Below are 19,304 nucleotides of genomic sequence, written 5' to 3' on the forward strand. Positions count from 1 at the left end.
TCTTCTCCAATTGACTGATAGTTAAAAATATTGTTATATTACTCTGAGGGTTCAAAGGAGATTCCTCAGTTTAAAAGCTCAACTTAAATAGAAAAAAATATTTTACAAGAGGGGTAGGGGACATCCTGAAAAGGTCTTCCCAAGTCGTGAGATCGCCCACTTTGACATATTTTAGAAACATTACCAAAAGTCATCAGTCCAATTGTCTTTAGATCGACTTTTCTCAAAATATCCATCAACAAGCAATGCCGAAGGGGAACTTAATCCAAACAGGCAAGGAGTAGTGGCGATAAAAAAAAATGAGTGAAAAATTAGATGCTAAACGAATCTTTCAACGTTAATGAAAAGGATTAAGAGTTCAATTTAATGTTGTTTTGAATTCTTAATTTTATCTTTATTAGATGTGAGTTTGTGTGCTCTATGTCTTTTCCCTTGTTATCCACGACAACCCACTCGTAACGAAACAAACAAATTTAAATTAACTTGGATTAATATTTACTGACACACTCAAACATATGTTTAATGTAACCTTAGAAAAAATGATTTCTAATTTGGTTTTAATTATTTTTTACCTTCGTTCTGGCCGGGTTAGCTGTTCGACACAGTGTTCGCTATCGATGGGCTGTTTGCTGTTGTATTCCCTTCAAAATATTTCGAAAATGACGCACACTAATGACCTCACAATAGGATAACGCATGGCCACTTGCCAACCAGAAGTAACCTTGAATAAGCCATCGCGGGAGCTGACAGGCTAAGGAAGGAAAAGCAGGAAATGCAACAGCTGCCTAGCTACGTATTGATTGTGGGTAATGAAGTTTTATTCTGATAAAGGGTGCCATTGGCTATCGGTGTTGTGTGCACGAGTATACTTCATTACCGAGAAAGCCCTCTTTTTGCCCGCGAATGCGCGTTGTGCGTTTTCTGGTCCATGTGTAGCGAAAAAAATAGTTCAGTGCTCGTAGATATCTGTTATACACGAAAGAAATGCGGCAAGACAATGCCATGGCCACCAGGCTTGGTCGCATTTCAAAATTTTGATCGTATCTAGGGCGAATTATAAGATTGAAATTTATATCGAGCATGTCGTATGTCGAGGTACCATCTCATTGGCTGTCTCACAACAACCACTGTTTCAAGTTTCTCTCTTGTGTACTTTTGACCACCGTTCGTCATCATGGAGTTCTGACGGTACTTTTTTTGTTGAGTTTGTACATGTAATTACTGTCTACGTTCATCTCTGGATTTGGATAAAGCAGCTGCTTCTGTTTTTATCATCATGTCTCCCAAGAAAATTAACAGTGCAAATGAAAAGAAATGGTCAGCGTAGATGACTCTCAAGAGTTACTGAACACTCGACATTGCTTATGTGTCCGTGTGGTGTCCTTGTCTTGTTGGGCTTTGGGGAGGATGTGTGTGTGTTTGGTTTTAGCCTGTTGTGTCCTCGACCCACTGGGCTTAACTTGCTCCGCGTCGTCCCCGAGGGACACAATAGGGAAAAAGTAAACACACACAAACACATCCACACATCTAACATTGTTTTATATGAATAGCATGTTTAGAGGAGTAGTACCTTCCTGACATCAGAACTTTTGGGTTCTGTGGTCCAAGTGATAATGCGTGAAACAGCTAAGCGAGTCTCACTGGAGTTGACAAAGTCCGTTGGGTCCATTTGCCGTGCCAAACACTCGATGTACTTCAAAATTGCTACCTTGACCTACCAGGTAAAAAAAAAAAAAACATAGCAAATTCAGTATTAGCGCTCATTGAACCACGTCAATCAACAACCACGTTTGTATTTCTAGTGTACCTTGAGGTTCGGTGTCTGTGTCTGGTCAACTATGAATCTCATTAAAATATTGAACTGTTGGTCAAATGGGAAAGACTCTCTGAAAAGAAATTAATAAAATGTACAGAACATAAATGTGTGCATCATTTGAAGATTATTCAAACAGATTAGAATGAACTTGCATTACATGCAGACCTTGTAATATCTAGGGCCTTTTGGACTTTGGCTTGAACTGATCCGAGTAAATCTGCCCCCATTTTCTTTAACAACTGGGTAAGAAGGACAAACAGCCAGTCCTGCAAGTCCTCTCGATGAATTATGATGAAATCCACTAGCGTTTCTAGGAACATGCTGAACACCTGAAGCCATACATAAGATGAAGAAAAAAAAACAGTATTTTTTCAAATTACCCTAATAGTTAAATACATTTTGTGGTGTGTTAATTTGTTAGAACAAACTTACTCTCTATTACCAAATCCACAGCAGTGCAGGTCATGCAATAAGAGACAGTACATTTAGTTTCAGATGCATACGACTTTTTCATCGCAAAATTAAAATATAGGGAAAAAACAATAGGCAAAATTGCAAATGTATTTTTGAAATATATATTTCACCTTGCTGTGTGGATCAGCAAACATTCTTGTGAAGATTTCACAAAGTCTCTTTAGCTCCACTCGACTGCATTAAAACAAAACAATAGAGGTATTAAATTAGTACACAATTCCAACAAGCTAATGTATATATGTATACGTAGATGTGTGTGCGTGTGTGCGTGTACATACACATATATACGTGCATATATATGTATAAAATGTATATCTTCCAGGCTCACCTTAGGATTCTTTGACCCTTGAGCAGATTTTGCAATCCAAGAAGGCCCTCCTTCCGCTCTGACCAATTGGAGCTGGCACAGTGGTTCAATACTTCAGCCACATCCTCAGTCTGGCGAAGATAATGGGGGATGCCACCATTTCTTGAGCCATAAGAGCGTTCTGAGCAGGCACTGGACGCGTCACTGTTAGCATCATCATCAGAGTACATTCCTGGTGATTCGTATCTCCGTCTGATTGGCTTTCGCTGAACGAGAAATGAATGGGGACAGTAATTACACGTACAGTACATTAGAGAAGTGAATACACCCCTTTCATTCCTGCATTTTTTAAATTATGGGACAACAGTGAATAAATGACACTTTGATACAATGTAAAGTAGTCAGAGTTATTTGACATTAGATGCCATCTTGAACTTCCAGTGACGAGTATGAGCGTAACAATGCTAAATTTAATACATCTGCTGACACAATCACACTCTAACTAGTCATATTACACAGAGAGGGGAAATTCCTAATTGGTCCAGATTCTGGCCTAATTCTGAGGTTTTCACTTGGAGTGTACTCAATTTTGTTGGCAGCATTTCACACATTGCTTTCACTGTGTTTTTAATTACTTTGAAGATACAATACATTTCTGTTATTATCCAAGCTCTACAATTGACTACTTTAAGTTGTATCAAAGTGTCATTTATTCAGTGTTTACCCTTGACAAAATATAAGAAAAAAAATGCAGAAATGAGACGGTTGTACTCACTTTTGTTATTTATTGTACGTACAGTTGTGGTCAAAAGTTTACATTCACTTGTGAAGAACAATGGCATGTCTCTTGAGTTTCCAGTTATTTTTACAACTCTGATTTTTCTCTGATTGAATGATTGGAACAGATACTTCTTTGTCACAAAAACATTCATGAAGTTCGGTTCTTTTATGACTTTATTATGGGTGAAGAGAAAAAAATGATCAAATCTGCTGGGTCACAAATATACATACAGGAGCGGTAATATTTGGTAACATGTCCCTTGGCCATTTTCACTTCAATTAGCCACTTTTGGGAGCTATCCACTAGCTACTGGCAAGCTTCTGGTTGAATCTTTGACCACTCCTCTTGACAGATATGGTTCAGTTCAGTTAAATTTGATGGCTTTCTGACATGGACTTGTTTCTCCAGCATTGTCCAGAAGTTCTCAATGGGATTTAAGTCAGGACTTTGGGAAGGCCATTCGAAAACCTACATTTTAGCCTGATTTAGCCATTCCATTATCACTTTTGATGTGTGTTTGGGGTCATTGTTCTTTGGAACACCCAACTGCGCCCAAGACCCAACCTTCGGGCTGATGACATTAGGTTATCTTGAAGAATTTGAAGGTAATCCTCCTTCATTATCCCATTTACTCTCTGTAAAGCACCAGTTCCATTGGCAGAACTTTCCTCCAGAAGGTCTTATCTTTATCTATGTGATCAGCAGCAAACTTCAGTTGAGCCTTAATGTGCCGCTTTGGAGCAAGGGCTTCCTTCTTGCACGGTAGCCTCTCAGTCCATGGAGGGGCAAAACATGCTCGACTGTGGACACTGATACCCGTGTTCCAGCAGCTTTTAATTCTTGGCAGATCTGCTTTTTGTTGATTCTCGGTTGAATCTTCACCCTCCTGACCAATTTTCTCTCAGCAGCAGGTGATAGCTTGCGTTTTCTTCCCGATCGTGGCAGTGACAAAACAGTGCCATGCACTTTATACTTACAAACAATTGTTTGTAATGTTGCTCTTGGGACCTGCAGTTGCTTTGGAATGGCTCCCAGTGACTTTCCAGACTTGTTCAATTCAAAGATTTGCTTTTTCATATCCATGTGGAGCTCCTTTGAGTTTCTCATTGTAGCGTTTGTGGGCGCTTGCATCCAATGAGCCGTATTTAAATGGCCTCAAATAAGTCAGCAACTGTAGTCACTCATAATCACTCACAAGAAGTTAAGAGGCCATGGTATGAAGCTCATTTTACTGACAAAACTTTGTAAGTCAACAACATTTGTAATTCATGTTGCTTTATGTATATTTTTGACCAAGCAGATTTGATAACTTTTTCTGAGTTGTAGAAATAACTGGAAACTCAGGAGAGACATGAAATTATGTTATGTAAACGTTTGACCACAACTGTAGTATTATTATAATGCTAATGTAATGTCTGTGATGAGGTGGCATGTAAACACAGCTGGCTACCATATATAATTTTAAAGGCAACAATGGCAAATGTCATTTTTTTCAGTACCGAGATTCGACTAAACAATTCATATTCACATCAAAAGCCAGACAGTGAACTTAGGAATGCAGGCACAGATTTTGATGACAAGTACAAGGACAAAGCAGTGAGGTGAAATTCACAGACTGGGACATTGTAACCGAAAATAAAAATGGCAAAAACTAAGTGTGCAAATATCATTTGAATGTGACAATATGAAATAATGGGAACTGTCAAAAAACATTCATACTTTGAAATGAACTAGACTCCATCAAGGGGGAAAAAGTAAAAATTTAATAATATCTCCAAAAATTGTGATCTACTCTTCCGTTAAAGAAAGAAAAGCGTTGAAATTTAAAATTTTGAGGTGGTTTAGAACCTAAGCTAATGAAAATATACCTTGCATTTAAATTGCGGCCTAACAACGATCCTTGCAGTGATCCCAAGTCTTTTAGAAATTATTACTTTTGGATATTTTATGTTCCTTTATTGGGTTTATAAGTTATTATGTGTTGAAAATAGCCAGAATCGTCATGATTGCTTTTCGGAATACTCGCCTGCTTTCAAACTCTGTTCTTGTGCCACAAACACACCACTGCCACCTACTACGCTCAGCCTCTGAATATCCCCATTTAAGCCTACACCAGTCCAGTGCTCAGCTAACTTTGGAGTTCGCGTTTGGTTCTCCTGTCTCATTCCTAAGCAGTTTAAGGTTGTGCATATTGTTTTTCTATGCAAAAACCCAGATTCTTAAAAAAAGTGACTAACTATATTAAAATTGAAATAACCATTTCAATTTAAACATTTTACTCTGATTAACTTTTAGCAATCTCCGTTGGGTGAGCATTATATAATCACTTCCCATAGTGATCAATTGATGTGGAGTGTCAAGTTTAACTGCCAGTGGAAGGATTAATCAACTTAGCGTTCGCAGAAGCATGGAGATGTGAGAAAAATGTGAAGCGCTCCCATCTAATCATTGAACACTTGCCCGATTGGTTCCATTCATCTATTGTGCATATTTGCGAGTTATTCAATAGATACACATACAAAAAGCATCGGACAAAACCAAAACAAATGTATGGCTTGGTTGCAGTCTGTTTAACAACTACTACCAGAAAGCCAACAAATGTGCACATTTTGCATTGTCTACAAAGGCAATCTTAACAAAATGTTGAATTGAAGCCATTTATGAACCTGTCTGCTTCTGGTGATATTAGCAGGAGTGAACCGGCTTGTTTCCTGAGCTATCTTAAAATGCTCGAGCGTTTGTATGAAAGCAAAGTAGACAGGTATTTGCATAATAAGTGACATCACATCGTCACTGATTTTAAATTTGCTTGGTTGCAGACTGGTTGGACTTGCAATTTAAATAAAATCCCAATTTATGACAAACTACAACTAGGTTGGACATTCACTTTGACCACTGCATTATAGGATGGGGGGTTAGCGTAAATCAAATAATTCACTATAATGGAACATTTAATTTTCATTAGCCAGTTTATGTATTTTCCCCTACAATCTCAAGTGTTTTACAATGGTATGATTGCCACATGAATAAATTAACATAAATTATTTCAATCAATCAACTTCGGAATTTTTGAATATATTTAACAACTCTAATTTACCCTTAACGTGGCCAGGGATTTTGTTGATTACAACGGACAATTTCATAGGCAACTGATTATTTACCGATTTCTCCCAAATGAATTTACTATTGTCTTGAGCAAAAACTATATTTTGCTTTTAAGTTCAGTCAGATAATGTAAATTTATGAATACCACTTCATTTTGGTTTTACCATAAACCGCCAGACCCACTGTGAGTTTTCATTTCAATAATGGAAGGGTACCAACAATTTAGCAGCCATGAGGCATATTTTTGTGCTTTATGGGTGCATGATTGGATGGAAATGCATATGCAGTGTATTGCTTAATTTGTCCGACTACCTTATTCCTGGAGTCTCCTAATAGCTGAAATGGTTCAAGAACAGCAATAAAGAAAAGAGGAGAGGGAAAAACTTTAAATTGCAGCAAAGAGCAAGAGCAGTCCCGTCTATGCAGAGGGAGGTGTCATTCGTCATTTTACTATTGTTAACAATTAGGTACATAAAGCAATGCTGTGTTAGAAATACAGTAATCCCTCAAATATCGCGGCTTCAACTTCTACGGATTCACTATGTCGCAGATTTTTTCTTTGGAAAAAAAGTTCACAAAATGTAAAAAATCCATGCTGAAACTCGCGAGCGGAAGCCATTCCCTTGTTTTCCGCTTGCCACTAGGAAAATGGTGGAAAACAGGTCATAAAAATGACGGGCAGCGGCCATCATTTTTATTTGAAAATAGAAAACGTCCGGTCACTCACAGTATTGAAGACGAACGAATGAATGAATGAGAAAAATGCTACCAGAAATGCTCTAAAAATTTCCCCAGAACAAAAAAATCATGATGTAGTGAAGCAGAGATAACCCAAGCGCGAAGTAGTAGTCTCTGTAATCCTGTGAATATCGCGGATGATGGACCCACGGCCACAAGAACCAAAAAGGACTTGGAATAATACCCCCATTTATCTGTTATTTTTTTATTTATATCAAGCGAAGAGGAAATATTTTCACTGTGAGTATAGTATTTAAAGTAGCTATATTTTTAAATATACACATTATATTTAGATATTAATACATTAAGCGTCTTTTGACATGCTTATAGCTGTAATCTATGCATATCACTAGTTTTGAGAATGTGTGTGTGTATTAGTGTGTTTGTGCATTCACATCGGACAAAATGGAGACGACAGCGTACATCCGATTTGGTTTTGAACAAACAATTGCAAATGTGTGGTAAAATGTGTTACAATGCTCGATTTTTTAATTTTGGCCCCAATTTTTATTTTATTTATTTATTTTTATTTTTTTAAATCACTTTGTCCACTTCCGATAAGGATTGTCGGCGGTGTTTATGGCCCGGGGACGATTGTGCAAACGGCTTCGTATCCGGCAATATAGAGTAATATTGCGAGAAGACCACACTGTTCTTCCCACAATATACAGTATCGTGCGGACTTTATCCAACATCAACTAACAGCTGGTGTCATTCAAAACCTGAAAAAAATGTTAGAGTTTTTTTTTAATTATATTTATTCAACATCCAAATGAGACCGTCTCTTTAAGAACGTTCTTCTGGTCAGTCAATGATTGTCATCATAAGGTGACAACTAATGCCGCAAAAACAAAAGTTAGCCATTCATTATTTCTAAATAGTTGTGATATAGCTATGTTCTCGCACATTCTTTTCAGGAAAAAATGTCGTCATCATTGATTTAAGTGTTGATATAAAGTATCTTGAAAACAATTGCAAGATATAATAATAAATAAATACATGTTCAAATATGGTAATGTAATACATTTTAAATGGATGGTTAAAAAGCATTCAATTTCATGTGGCAGCGAGGTGATGGATGTGCATGAGGAAAGTTTGGTGAGAGAACTACGTGCAGTTTTGTAAGAATTTTCAACACTTATAACAAGCAAGCAATGAGGTATTTAGTTAACATGTTTACATTATGTAAAGATTTGCTGTATTTGTACATTATGAACTTCATGTTTTGTCCTTTTGTATTCATTTCTGCAAATTACAGTTCTTGCGGTTTTGCTCATGAAACACAGAATCCATGTTGGTGACTTTTGACAAACAGCAATAAATGCCGTCCAAGAACCTGTGTCTACTGTCATGAGAGAGCTACAGTTGATATATTTCACTATAATATGCTTTCCAACGTTTGGACAAAGGTCACTGCCGTTGGCTATTAACACTTGGAGCTACAAAATTACGCCATAATTGTATTTAGCGACGTATTGTGGGACCAGCGAAGATGGGCCCCTTTGCTTGTATTTAATAAATATACACTTTTTGATAATTATACATGTATACTTGGATTTCTGAATAGGCGCGAAAACATGGATTATGATAGTTATAAGGGGGTGATACTACTACGCAGTTTTTCGTTTATCGCGGCCAAGTCTGGTCTACATTAATTGCGATATTCGAGGGACTACTGTATTGAAAAATTCAGCATAAAGGAACTTTTCTCTCAAATTTCTATGCAACTTACCAGAGCATCAGCAACTGCTGCTTCCACTTCGGTGCCGGTGTTAAGAACTCTCATAGCATTGACAGATGCTGATATTCTAGCTTGGTGAATCAAACCATAACGCTCTAGGGATAGTAGAGTTAAAGAGTGATGGAGGAAAAACAGAAGATGATTTAATACATTTGGCAAACATTACATTTAACATATCGTACCTGACAAATAAAAATGTGTTCACGATACTCATAACAGACGCTATAGATAATTATCACGATAACTATTACTTTTTTCTTTCAAATGTGAAACTTCTGTGTAAATGTAAATAAATTAGTTTACTCATTCAATTACAAAAGTAACTGCTACCTTATTTTGGGATATATGCTTTTTTTAATTTTAAAAAGTATTCTGGCTCTTCTGTTGCGTAATAAAGACAACCCAACTCCATTACACAATGAAAAGTAATGAATAATAAAACCTGCAGAATTTTTTTTTTTTTTAGAAATTTGCCTTCCAACCAAAAGTTGTTGCGCAATATCAAATAAATAAAATAATCAATTGAAGACATCGTTACCATTGGCAAACTGACAATTTTCAGCCTCACAAAAGGAAACAAAGTAAATTTACCTTTTTTTCATTGGATGAACTTAACCATTTTAACCAAAGTTAACAAATTTTAGATTTTGCAAGGTTTTCAGAACATTTGTACAAAATGAGGAAAATCCTTGATATCAAGCAAGAAAATAATTACAGGCTGTCCTCAAATGAGGACAGTGGGTTAAAATGGGTTACGGAAATTTTCAACAAGGCTGCCGTTTGTGTACAGGAATTTAAGAGGGATTAAAAAAAAAAAAAGACTGAAAACGACAGTGAAACTTCATTTGGATCTTTTAGCTGTTTGGTGTTGTCCTGGATCTCCTAATCACCCATGTTGGCTATGTTATAGTCCTATTGCTTTCATGCTTTGTGTTAGCCACCGTAGGGCTAACCATGAACCTGAACCTGTTTGCTCCTTACCTTCTTCGTCAACTGAACGTTCTTCTGGAAGAAGCATTCAGGATGCACCAGAGCCCGCATTCTTTGTAGTGTTCGGGGTGGTGTAACTTTAAAGGTGTCGAATTTTATCCAGTTTTTATTATTCTTATTGACAAAAATTATTTGACAAGAACTGTCGCTATCGTTTTATCGCCAAGGCCTACCACAAAGCATGCAAGTATACCACACAACAGACAGATATGAGTTTGGGTTTTTGGTAGAAACTAAGAGGGATTGGAAGGTTGGCCCAAAGTGGGGCATATGCATGCAGGTCACCTGACTGGCCATGAGGGTCAGCTGTGAGAGCACTGGTTGAACGGGAATGCCGTCGGGAAGCTGCAGGGTACAGGAGAGGTGGGCAATATCCCCAATTGGTGATTACCACATATTTAAATGTACCTTATTTAAAAAATAATAATAATCTAATGTTTTTTTACTATTAACATTTAGTAAGGCATATATATATATGCCTTACTAAATGCTAAACGTAAAAAAAAACCTACGAGGAATTTGAGATAGGAGTAAAATTCCGAGTAAATATTACCTTGAGATACGAGACAAATTTGAGATTTGAGCATAAAAATGTTCCTAGTGTCTACATGAAGAATGTAATTGAGCATTATATCAGGGGTGGGAAAACTACTTCACATAGGGCTGCAGTGGGTGCAGGTTTTCATTCAAACCTATAAAGAGGACATCGGTTCTCCAATCTGGTGTAATCAGTGGATTGCAAACAGGTGATTGTTTTCTGCAGAAATCTTATTGATCAAAGTGTCTGTGCTGGATCGATTGGAACAAAAATCTGCACCCACAGTGGGCCTCAAGGACTGGTTTCCCAACCCCTGCGTTAGATGGTAATGGTTGATTCAGTTCTGTCATGTACAGTACAGATTATAACCAAACTGGCCTTTAGAAGAAAAATGCAAGCAATGAAAGCTAATTCATGATGAGAAATCTGTGGATTGTGGGTACCAATGTAACTTTGAATTCATATTTGAAACAAGTTGATAGCCAGCTCCACCTCAAACATCAGTATTTTTTCCCACTCAAAGAATGAGATTAAAGACAAGCCAAAAAAGGACCTACACAGTGCAGAGCTGCCAACCTCCGTCGACGCCATTTCAGGAGTACCCTTGTCCCATTTCCGGAGTGAATAAGATTCACGCAAAATTGATATAAAATGTAAAAAACAAACGTAGGACAATTTAAATCAAACTGTTATGTTTTTACATTAATTGAAATATTGTTTTTGTTAACTATTGAAAAAGTAAGGGACAATGAAAATAAGTTTATCTTTTTATTTGGGTCCTTCTATGTGTTTTACAGTCAGTAATTCCGCCATGCGTCATGCTGTGTCCGAAGAGGCATATTGATAAGACTTACCAGTGTTGTATATGCCTACTCCCTTTAGAACAACCCTGGAAATCACAGGATATGTTTCAAAACAAAAGACTGCTTAATAGTACTTCTCTTATTTAAAAATTAAAAATAAAAAAACATTAACGCAAGAGGCTACCTACGCAATCGATTCCGAATCGATTGCCACGCTTAAGTCGCACAAGACGAATCATTCATCAGGAATTGTAACTTGGATGATTCACAATGCACATGTGTTCCTGAATTCTTACGGTTTACAGTACAATTGAATCAATATGGTGGAAGCCGTAGCGATGTTGTGAATTTCAAGGCATTTAAAACTTGGAAATTTGGTACTTTCCCAAAGTGGTTTCTTCCCCCCCAAAGTGAAAGTTTTTCAAGCTTTCCAAGGTTTAGGGAGGTTGTCCGGCTTTCCGGAGTTTAGGGAGGTTGTCTGGCGTTCCGGAGTTTACGTTGCATTTCCGGAGAAACCCCTGAAATTCCGGAGTAGTTGGCAGCCCTGACAGTGGTATAGTGCGCATACAGTCAATTGGGAATATGTTTCAAATGACAGAAAACAAGATTGTTCATTTGGGATGATGTAGGCTGGACCAACTATTCCAAAACAGCTGGTAACACACAACTTACCCAGTGGAGTAAAGCCACGAGCAGGGCTAGTGTCGCGGCTGCTCTCACGACTAGTGTCGCGACTGCAACCCTGACTCATGCTGGGGCGGGGTATACGGCTCCGGGCTAGCGTGCGGTAGGGGAGAGCATCATTGAGAAGAGCTTTTTTACCACACAAGCTGGCTGTGAGAACAACAAGTTAGGTGGGTGTGTCAGTATGCATTTGTGGCTGAATGTTAGAGAGACGTAGGTGGGAAATATGAGGTAACAAACTGGAAGGACATTTAGGGCCAAACAAGAGGGAAAACATTTTGTGTTACTATTGGTGGTCTAAATAGCATGCAAATGGTAACAAACATTGAAATATTTATAAAAACAAGTTTCATGGAAAAGGTGGAGCAATGCATGAACATTAACAAAAATAATGGTAAACCTGCTAGGAGATAAATTGGTCATAAAGGCAACATCTTACAACCATAATCGAAACTACTCAAAAGAAAAAAGTGTATACTTGCTTTTTAGTTGTCAGTTTAAACTATCCTTAATGTTTATCCCATGGCAGCCTCATATTGCGGTGTAGGTAAAGAAAGTGACTGCAAATGTTGGGCACACTTTAGGTGTAGTGAACGTACCAAGGCCCATTCGACTTGGACTGGTTTCTCGGCTGCAACCTTGGCTCCGAGGGATCCTGCTACGTTTCTCAGTTTGTGTGTTCGAGGCAGAAACTGTTGCCCGAGGGATTCGACCATAGCTGCTGTGCCCAAGGAGTTTGCCTGGGGAGCTGGAGCGACTGCCAGCTGTCGGAAAGAAGACAGTCATTAATTTATATGTACCAGCATAGTAACAGCATGAAAAAAAAATGATAAGAAGAAAGCAGGAAAAGGAAAGGCTAGTCATAAAGCATACAATAGATCTCAAATCAATTAAAAATAAAATTTAAGTAAAAGTGATGATAAGAATGACAGTGTGGTGTATTGGACACATCAATTTTAAATTAAATTAAATTCAAAATGGCTAGGTTTTACTTGAGAAACACCATTATAAAAGTATACACATAGCAAACACAAATTATCAATATTACTTCTTTTCCACACTATAAGGCGCAACTAAGAGACTTTCAAAAGCTGACTGTGCTTTATAATCCAGTGCGCCTTGTATATGGATCAATATTGAGACGTAACAAGTCTCGCAACTATTGTAAGCATTAGATGTTATTATTAGATGTTCCTACATATGTAATATGTAAATATGTATTTAATATGTAACAAGAAATTTACCGAATGCAGGATGAAATAGTTCTAACCTAACCTAATTATGTTTCACATTTTGTGAATACTGGACACTGAGGCGTATAGTCAGGTGCATAGCCAGTAAAATTATGGTACAAATTACGGAACAAAATCTAAAATATTAAGTAGGGCTTTTAAAACCATAAGTAACTTAACCTGAAGTGTATTTTTACAGTGTTGGAAGCAAACTGTTTAGGAGGCTTGCACAAAAAAAATCATTGTTTAGGAGGCTTGCACAAAAAAAAAAATCTCACTAAATTATTAATGCAGAAACCTTGAGTTCATCAAGTGGTGTTAAGAATTGCGCTTTAGTCAGATGAGTCCGAGATGGAGCTTGGTGCAAAACACCATCTACTTTCATGTGCTCCCTCACTAAATCCATGCATCTCCAAATAGGGGGACCTCTAGATCAGTAATCTGGCAAATCCATCCTCGACATCCTTCTAATGATATTGTCCTGATCTTTCCTCTGGACATGTGCAAACCATCAAAGAATGGTCTCTCTAACCTATCTTATCTTAAAATTGTGATTTCTTAATGTGGATATTTTTCCGCCATCAAATACATCTACTTCAATTAAATAAAACAATTAATCGTGCATTTTTTTCGATTGCGGTACAATAATTTAAATGATTTTCTAGAACATAAATAACACTTCTTAACATTGTTGCCAATCATTATAGAGGGTGCTGTATTGATAATTCAAGCATGCAAACAAGTGGTGAATTGAAAGTGAAGGCCTACAGGAAGAAAACATGCAATGTGTGTGATCTCAGAGGAAAGTGCTTTTGCCACCCAGCTTGTGATTGGATGAAGCCTTACCACTGATGGGATTGGCTGATCTGGATCCTGAGTGATGAAAGCAATAGGCAGGACAATTGAAGATCAAAACGGTCAAAATGAGACACAAGGAGTTATATATTTAATGGTTTTAGGCAACATGCACTCTTGAGGCCCTATGATATCCTGCAGCTGCATCCATTTTGTAGGTGAAGTAAAAGCTTATTATTTGAATCTAAGCACTAGCTGTGATCCATGCTACTTATTTTTCTGTTGTTTGTTGAATATGACTGACTTTTCAGCTTATCCCCTCAGAGGTTGTCACAGCGAAACCGTCGTTCCACATTGACAGGTGAAAATTCTCTCTTTGTGAGTACCTCACATTGCTCACATTTGAAGATTTTAGTAATTAATGGTCAGTGAAGCTCAACTGTTCAGCAAAATTCTGTGCTCATCTTAAGTTACTGATAAGTGTATTTGTTTTTATATCTCCAATACTTTATGATCAATCTGAATTAGTTTTATATTGACAGCATTGCAGATATCACAGGGCCCCACACTTTAAATGAATATGAATTTGATTTCACTGACAGAATGTAAAAAAGAATATATTTGCTCAAAAAAAAAAAAAAACACAATTCGAATTAAAATGGCAACATAAACACTAGGGATACATGTATGCACACTCGCACGCATACACACTTGTTGGTGAGTGCAGGCTCGTGCATCAAGAGCTAATAAAAAGCTTAAATCTGAACAGCAGTGAAACAGAAAATGAATAAAATGATTGTTTGTGAAATTGTAATGGTGTGTATACATACGCTGAGACTGAGAAACCACTTTGGCTCGGCTCCGACCTCTACTGTCCACCACTGTGGAATTGGCTCCACTTGCACTGCCAGAACTTTGCCTTCTGGTACGAACACGACCTGAATATGATGGTGCAAAGGAAAACAACATAAGTCATACAGTAGAGTCTGAATATTTTATTTTATTCGATGACTAGTACATCAACACTTGAACCTAACATTGAAAAAGAGGACTAACATCTAGAAGGCAAAAAGAAGAGGAAAGATTAGCCTTGAAATTAAGGACCTGGAGAACAAAGAAACCTATTTCAGAAAGATAATTCTGTATCCTTAATTCATCTTTTGATCTATTCTTATAGTAGTCAGGTTTAAAGTGGGGCCCCCCACAGGAAACCTATTATTTATACTCATTCAAATCTCTGAGCAAATCTAAATATCTTGAAGAACAGGAATGCATGTACAGAGCTGTGAAGGCCAAAAAAGCATTATCTACAAAAACTCAACATTGGTAAAAAAAAGATTTTTAAAAAATCAAAGCCAGAAATATTTGACAGTGATGCAAATGTGCCAACCACAGAATCATATAAACGTGACTCAAAAATAATTGAGAAAGCGAGAAAGTTGCCAATTTACCGTATGTAATGTATATCTATATGAAGTATGTCTATACGAATATGTTCGATAAATCTATTCTTTGAACAGTGATACAATATTTGGCAATACGACAATGTCTGGCAAAATTCAATTTGATTCTATTCAAGGGGCTTTCACCGACTTAACACAACTTTACATATAGATTAAACACAAAGTTACATTTTGCCTTAAAATTTTGAGTTTTCACAATTTTCTTTGTGAATGGTGTAAACATTTGAATGTAAAACATCATTTAAAAAAAACCCAAAACTAAAATGAAAGTGTTGATTTATGTTTCGCATTTTGATCACTGTTGATCAGATTGCTTAACGAATTGAAATATCAATTCAAATTGATGTATCGTTACTGCCTTAATATATACTACCATTTTAGCTGTTGAAAATTCATTTCAGTTCTATTTCCATTCTGCTTATCCTCACAAAGGTCACAGCTGAAGCTTCTCCCGCCCAGCTTGGAGCATAGGCGGGCGAGTGCCGCCATGAATGGGTCGCCAACCAATTGCAGGGCACAATGAGACAAACAACCATTCACGCTCACACCTAAGGACAATTGTAAGTCATCAGCCAGCGTACCGTGCGTTGTATTTGGACTGTAGGAGGAATAAATAAGAATTTGAGTATGCTATATCGCCATTCAGACAACAATGCAAACTACCGTATTTTGCTGTTTGGGTATATTAAATGATTTTTGCTTTTTTGAGCCGCCCACCATTTAATATACCCCTGCAGGGTAAACTCGGAGATTTGTATGTTGTTCATGGGGGCATAATTATAGATACTTAAGTTAATTAAAATTCCAAGTCAGACTTTATTTAGCAGTAAGTAGTTTTAATCCGAGCAGTAAGTCGTTTTAGTCTGCAAAACTTATTTTAATATACCACTGCCGTTCAATATGCCCGGGTATATTAAATGGGGGGTATATTAATCAGCAAAATACGGTACATTACACATTATTATATTCATAATAATTGAAAAAATGCAGTTTTATTTGATCTCATAGAATCAAAGCTTGTTTCCCAATGGTGTATAATAATCATTATTGTAATATTTTTCACTGAAAATGTCCTTTGATGTGTTTTCGTTTGCTTACATTATAAGAGGAAGTAGGAGAAATGACAAAATGACAACAAACACATGGCATAAAATACAATTGACAGAATTGTACATTTGATTAGGAAAGTGACTATTGCAGAGATACTGTTGTCTGGGTCACAGGAAGTGCATGCAGACAGACAGTCCATGCAGTTCCACATAACCTACAATAATTTGGAAGGAATACAGAAACAACGATGTACCGAATTTACTTACATATAAGCCGCCAGCGGGAATAAGCTACACCCTTAAAATTACCTTGAAGTTTTTTATTTTCCAATTTCTCACATATAAGCCGCCCCCCTGATTCCCAATTTTCAACTCCATCTTCATGGTTTAAATAGGGAGTAAAAATGTGTCAAGGTTTACAAAATGAAAATGAAGGGGAAACTCTTAAGAAAAATGGTGGTATTTCTGAGATTATGTATGAATCAAAGGCACATAATTAGGGTCAATATCATAAGGAAGTTAATATGCCTGTCTTTGTAAATCCAAAATATCAAATTATTCAATTTGAGAACAGAAATAAGTTTATGTTGATGATAACCTGATGCTTTCTATTTTCAGAAATTAAAATGTTCATACCAGAAGTTTAAGATGATGTGGTAGTCATATTATTTCGAATGTCAAAATATCTCAATTATTTCGATGGTTCATATTACTCCAATATTTGTCACTTTCGAACAAGAAATAAAACGAAAAAAATATCAAACTGGAATTTAGTTTTATTTTAAAATCAAGGCTACTCGCATCTGGCCTGTCAGAGCATGTTTAACTAGGATTAGACGGCAGCGACCCTAGGAAAGATGGCCGCGCCCCCACCAGTTTTTTTCTTGAAATTCATTCATAGACGTCAAAATAAATTTTGTTTAGCGTTTCATCTGTTTATCCTTTCTCTTTTTTGAAATAAATGGCGTCATCGTGTCATGGCATTGAAAACTTGCAGTCTTGTGCGTGTCATGTTTTTATGCACATATAAGTCGTACCCACTATCCAGTCCTTTTTTATCCAACAAAAGCAGCTTATATGCGGGTAAATACGGTAGATGTAAACAGACTAGAAGACATGAAATTGTGAGTACAATCTGTAAAACTGAAGACACTAAGAGATAAACACAAGTCTTACCATCACTTTTACCAAGGGTGCCATCTTTTTGGCATTTAGCAAAGGGCAGATGCAGCAACAAATAGGAGAAGAGGTAAAGAAAATATGTTAGTCATGGTTCATGCAGAAACAGAATTCAGTGGGTAAGGAAAGAGACCCGTTCAGGTTAATAACTTCTCTTATGGAACCTGTGAAGCAAGACAGGTGCTTTACAAAGTACCAAAATTGTCATGGCCTGAAACGTGTCAAATTAATACAACCTTCAATAGCTAGAAATTAAAAAATATATATAAATAGATCCAGATGAGCATCGTTGAGATTAGAACCTCATTATCTAGAGCGATCTGGCAAAAAAAGGGAGCAAAACTAAGTTACCATAAAAAATACATCACAGACAAAATACAAACGCATCGCCACAGCAGAGCATTGCCATGTTGACATCTCGTAGTTGATTACTCAACTGTATAATAGTGTATAGTGTTTTTTTTAAATTTTAAATCAAAAACATTTTAACAGAGAAGTTACCTTGAGGATAAAGTTTTAGATTTACTTGGTGAAATTAAATAAGAAAATTAGTGGATTACCTAGTGAGGCATAGGATCCAGGTGGAAGTGCAGCAGCTGAGCCGAATGCTGAAGACGTAGGAACAGGGGGTACCCTTGACTTAGCGCTGGAGGCAGCCTTTACATCGACGTCGCTTCGTGAACGCTGGAGGGAACCTGATGAAATTGGCATCCGGGTGCTCACCAGTTTAGCTGAGAAAAATATCGAAATTACTTCAAGTCCACAATACCAAATTTAATCTATATTGTGTCTAATTTGTTGACAGTTCAATAGTGCAACGCAAGTGACTCATGGTCTGGACAATGTGGACGAAGCAGCTTTTGTCAGGAACAGAAAAACTATATAATGCACTGAAAATTAATTGATGGTAAAAGTCTTTTTTTCAGTTTTAGTCTGAAATACATGTGGAATACTTTATTCGCTGATAACATTTTGCACCTGAAAAGTGCGGCATTTTTTTTTCTCTCCAAGTTGTGATTTGGCTGAACAGACCATGCGCCGAGTCTTGGAAAGCATATGCACCACTTGGAAGGTTTAAACAGGTGTTTGAGCGGCAGCTCAATTCGCGCTGGTGGCGCTATGATTTTGAGTTTGTATGGCCGTCTGTCTCTCTGTGTGCTCTACAGTTGACTGGGGACCAGTTTAGGGTGTAGTCTGCCTTTTGCCATAAGTGAGCTGGGATGGCTCCAGTATCCCCTGCTACCCTTATGAGAATGTGCAGTATGGAAGATGAATGAATGAGCACAAAAAAATCCAGCCAAAGGATTTTTCTTTTTAAATATAGAGCATTACATTTTTGTGTGTTCGACCTTCCTTTCAGTAAAAAATGTTCATTTGGGTACATCCTTACTAATAATTAAAAGAGAGAAAGTACTCACTCCTCACCATGCTGCCTCCAATTACAGACTTCACAGACAGAGGCCGACTATAATAAATTGAAATAGTAACATTAGTCAAGAGTCCTTGAAAAACAAATTGAAATAGGACGACAAAATGTTAATCTAGAAATGATAAATAATGTTGGTTTTTAGAGCACAAAAGTCATGGCGATGCAATAACAATTCACATT

General features: G+C 37.1%; 1 protein-coding gene across 37 annotated transcripts in view; it reads right to left on the reverse strand.

The window, feature by feature from the left end:
* Positions 1–19,304, reverse strand: part of clasp1a (cytoplasmic linker associated protein 1a) — a 68,545-nt gene that overhangs the window by 21,286 nt on the left and 27,955 nt on the right. For 5 of the 37 annotated variants that reach the window (XM_077728309.1, XM_077728305.1, XM_077728295.1 and 2 more), the window contains exons 18-32: positions 19,114–19,160; positions 18,256–18,426; positions 17,693–17,716; positions 14,835–14,942; positions 14,056–14,082; positions 12,577–12,741; positions 11,966–12,127; positions 10,238–10,297; positions 8,954–9,057; positions 6,796–6,819; positions 2,619–2,863; positions 2,401–2,464; positions 1,982–2,145; positions 1,808–1,886; positions 1,571–1,714 (exon numbers count right to left, since the gene is read on the reverse strand). In XM_077728309.1, coding sequence (XP_077584435.1) covers positions 1,571–1,714; positions 1,808–1,886; positions 1,982–2,145; positions 2,401–2,464; positions 2,619–2,863; positions 6,796–6,819; positions 8,954–9,057; positions 10,238–10,297; positions 11,966–12,127; positions 12,577–12,741; positions 14,056–14,082; positions 14,835–14,942; positions 17,693–17,716; positions 18,256–18,426; positions 19,114–19,160 — 1,588 coding nt within the window. The remainder of the gene's footprint in view (positions 1–1,570; positions 1,715–1,807; positions 1,887–1,981; positions 2,146–2,400; positions 2,465–2,618; positions 2,864–6,795; positions 6,820–8,953; positions 9,058–10,237; positions 10,298–11,965; positions 12,128–12,576; positions 12,742–14,055; positions 14,083–14,834; positions 14,943–17,692; positions 17,717–18,255; positions 18,427–19,113; positions 19,161–19,304) is intronic. The other 32 variants (XM_077728328.1, XM_077728301.1, XM_077728306.1 and 29 more) reach the window with 22 other exon arrangements.

This window comes from Stigmatopora nigra, chromosome 11, assembly GCF_051989575.1.
Source record: "Stigmatopora nigra isolate UIUO_SnigA chromosome 11, RoL_Snig_1.1, whole genome shotgun sequence".
NCBI lineage: Eukaryota > Metazoa > Chordata > Actinopteri > Syngnathiformes > Syngnathidae > Stigmatopora > Stigmatopora nigra.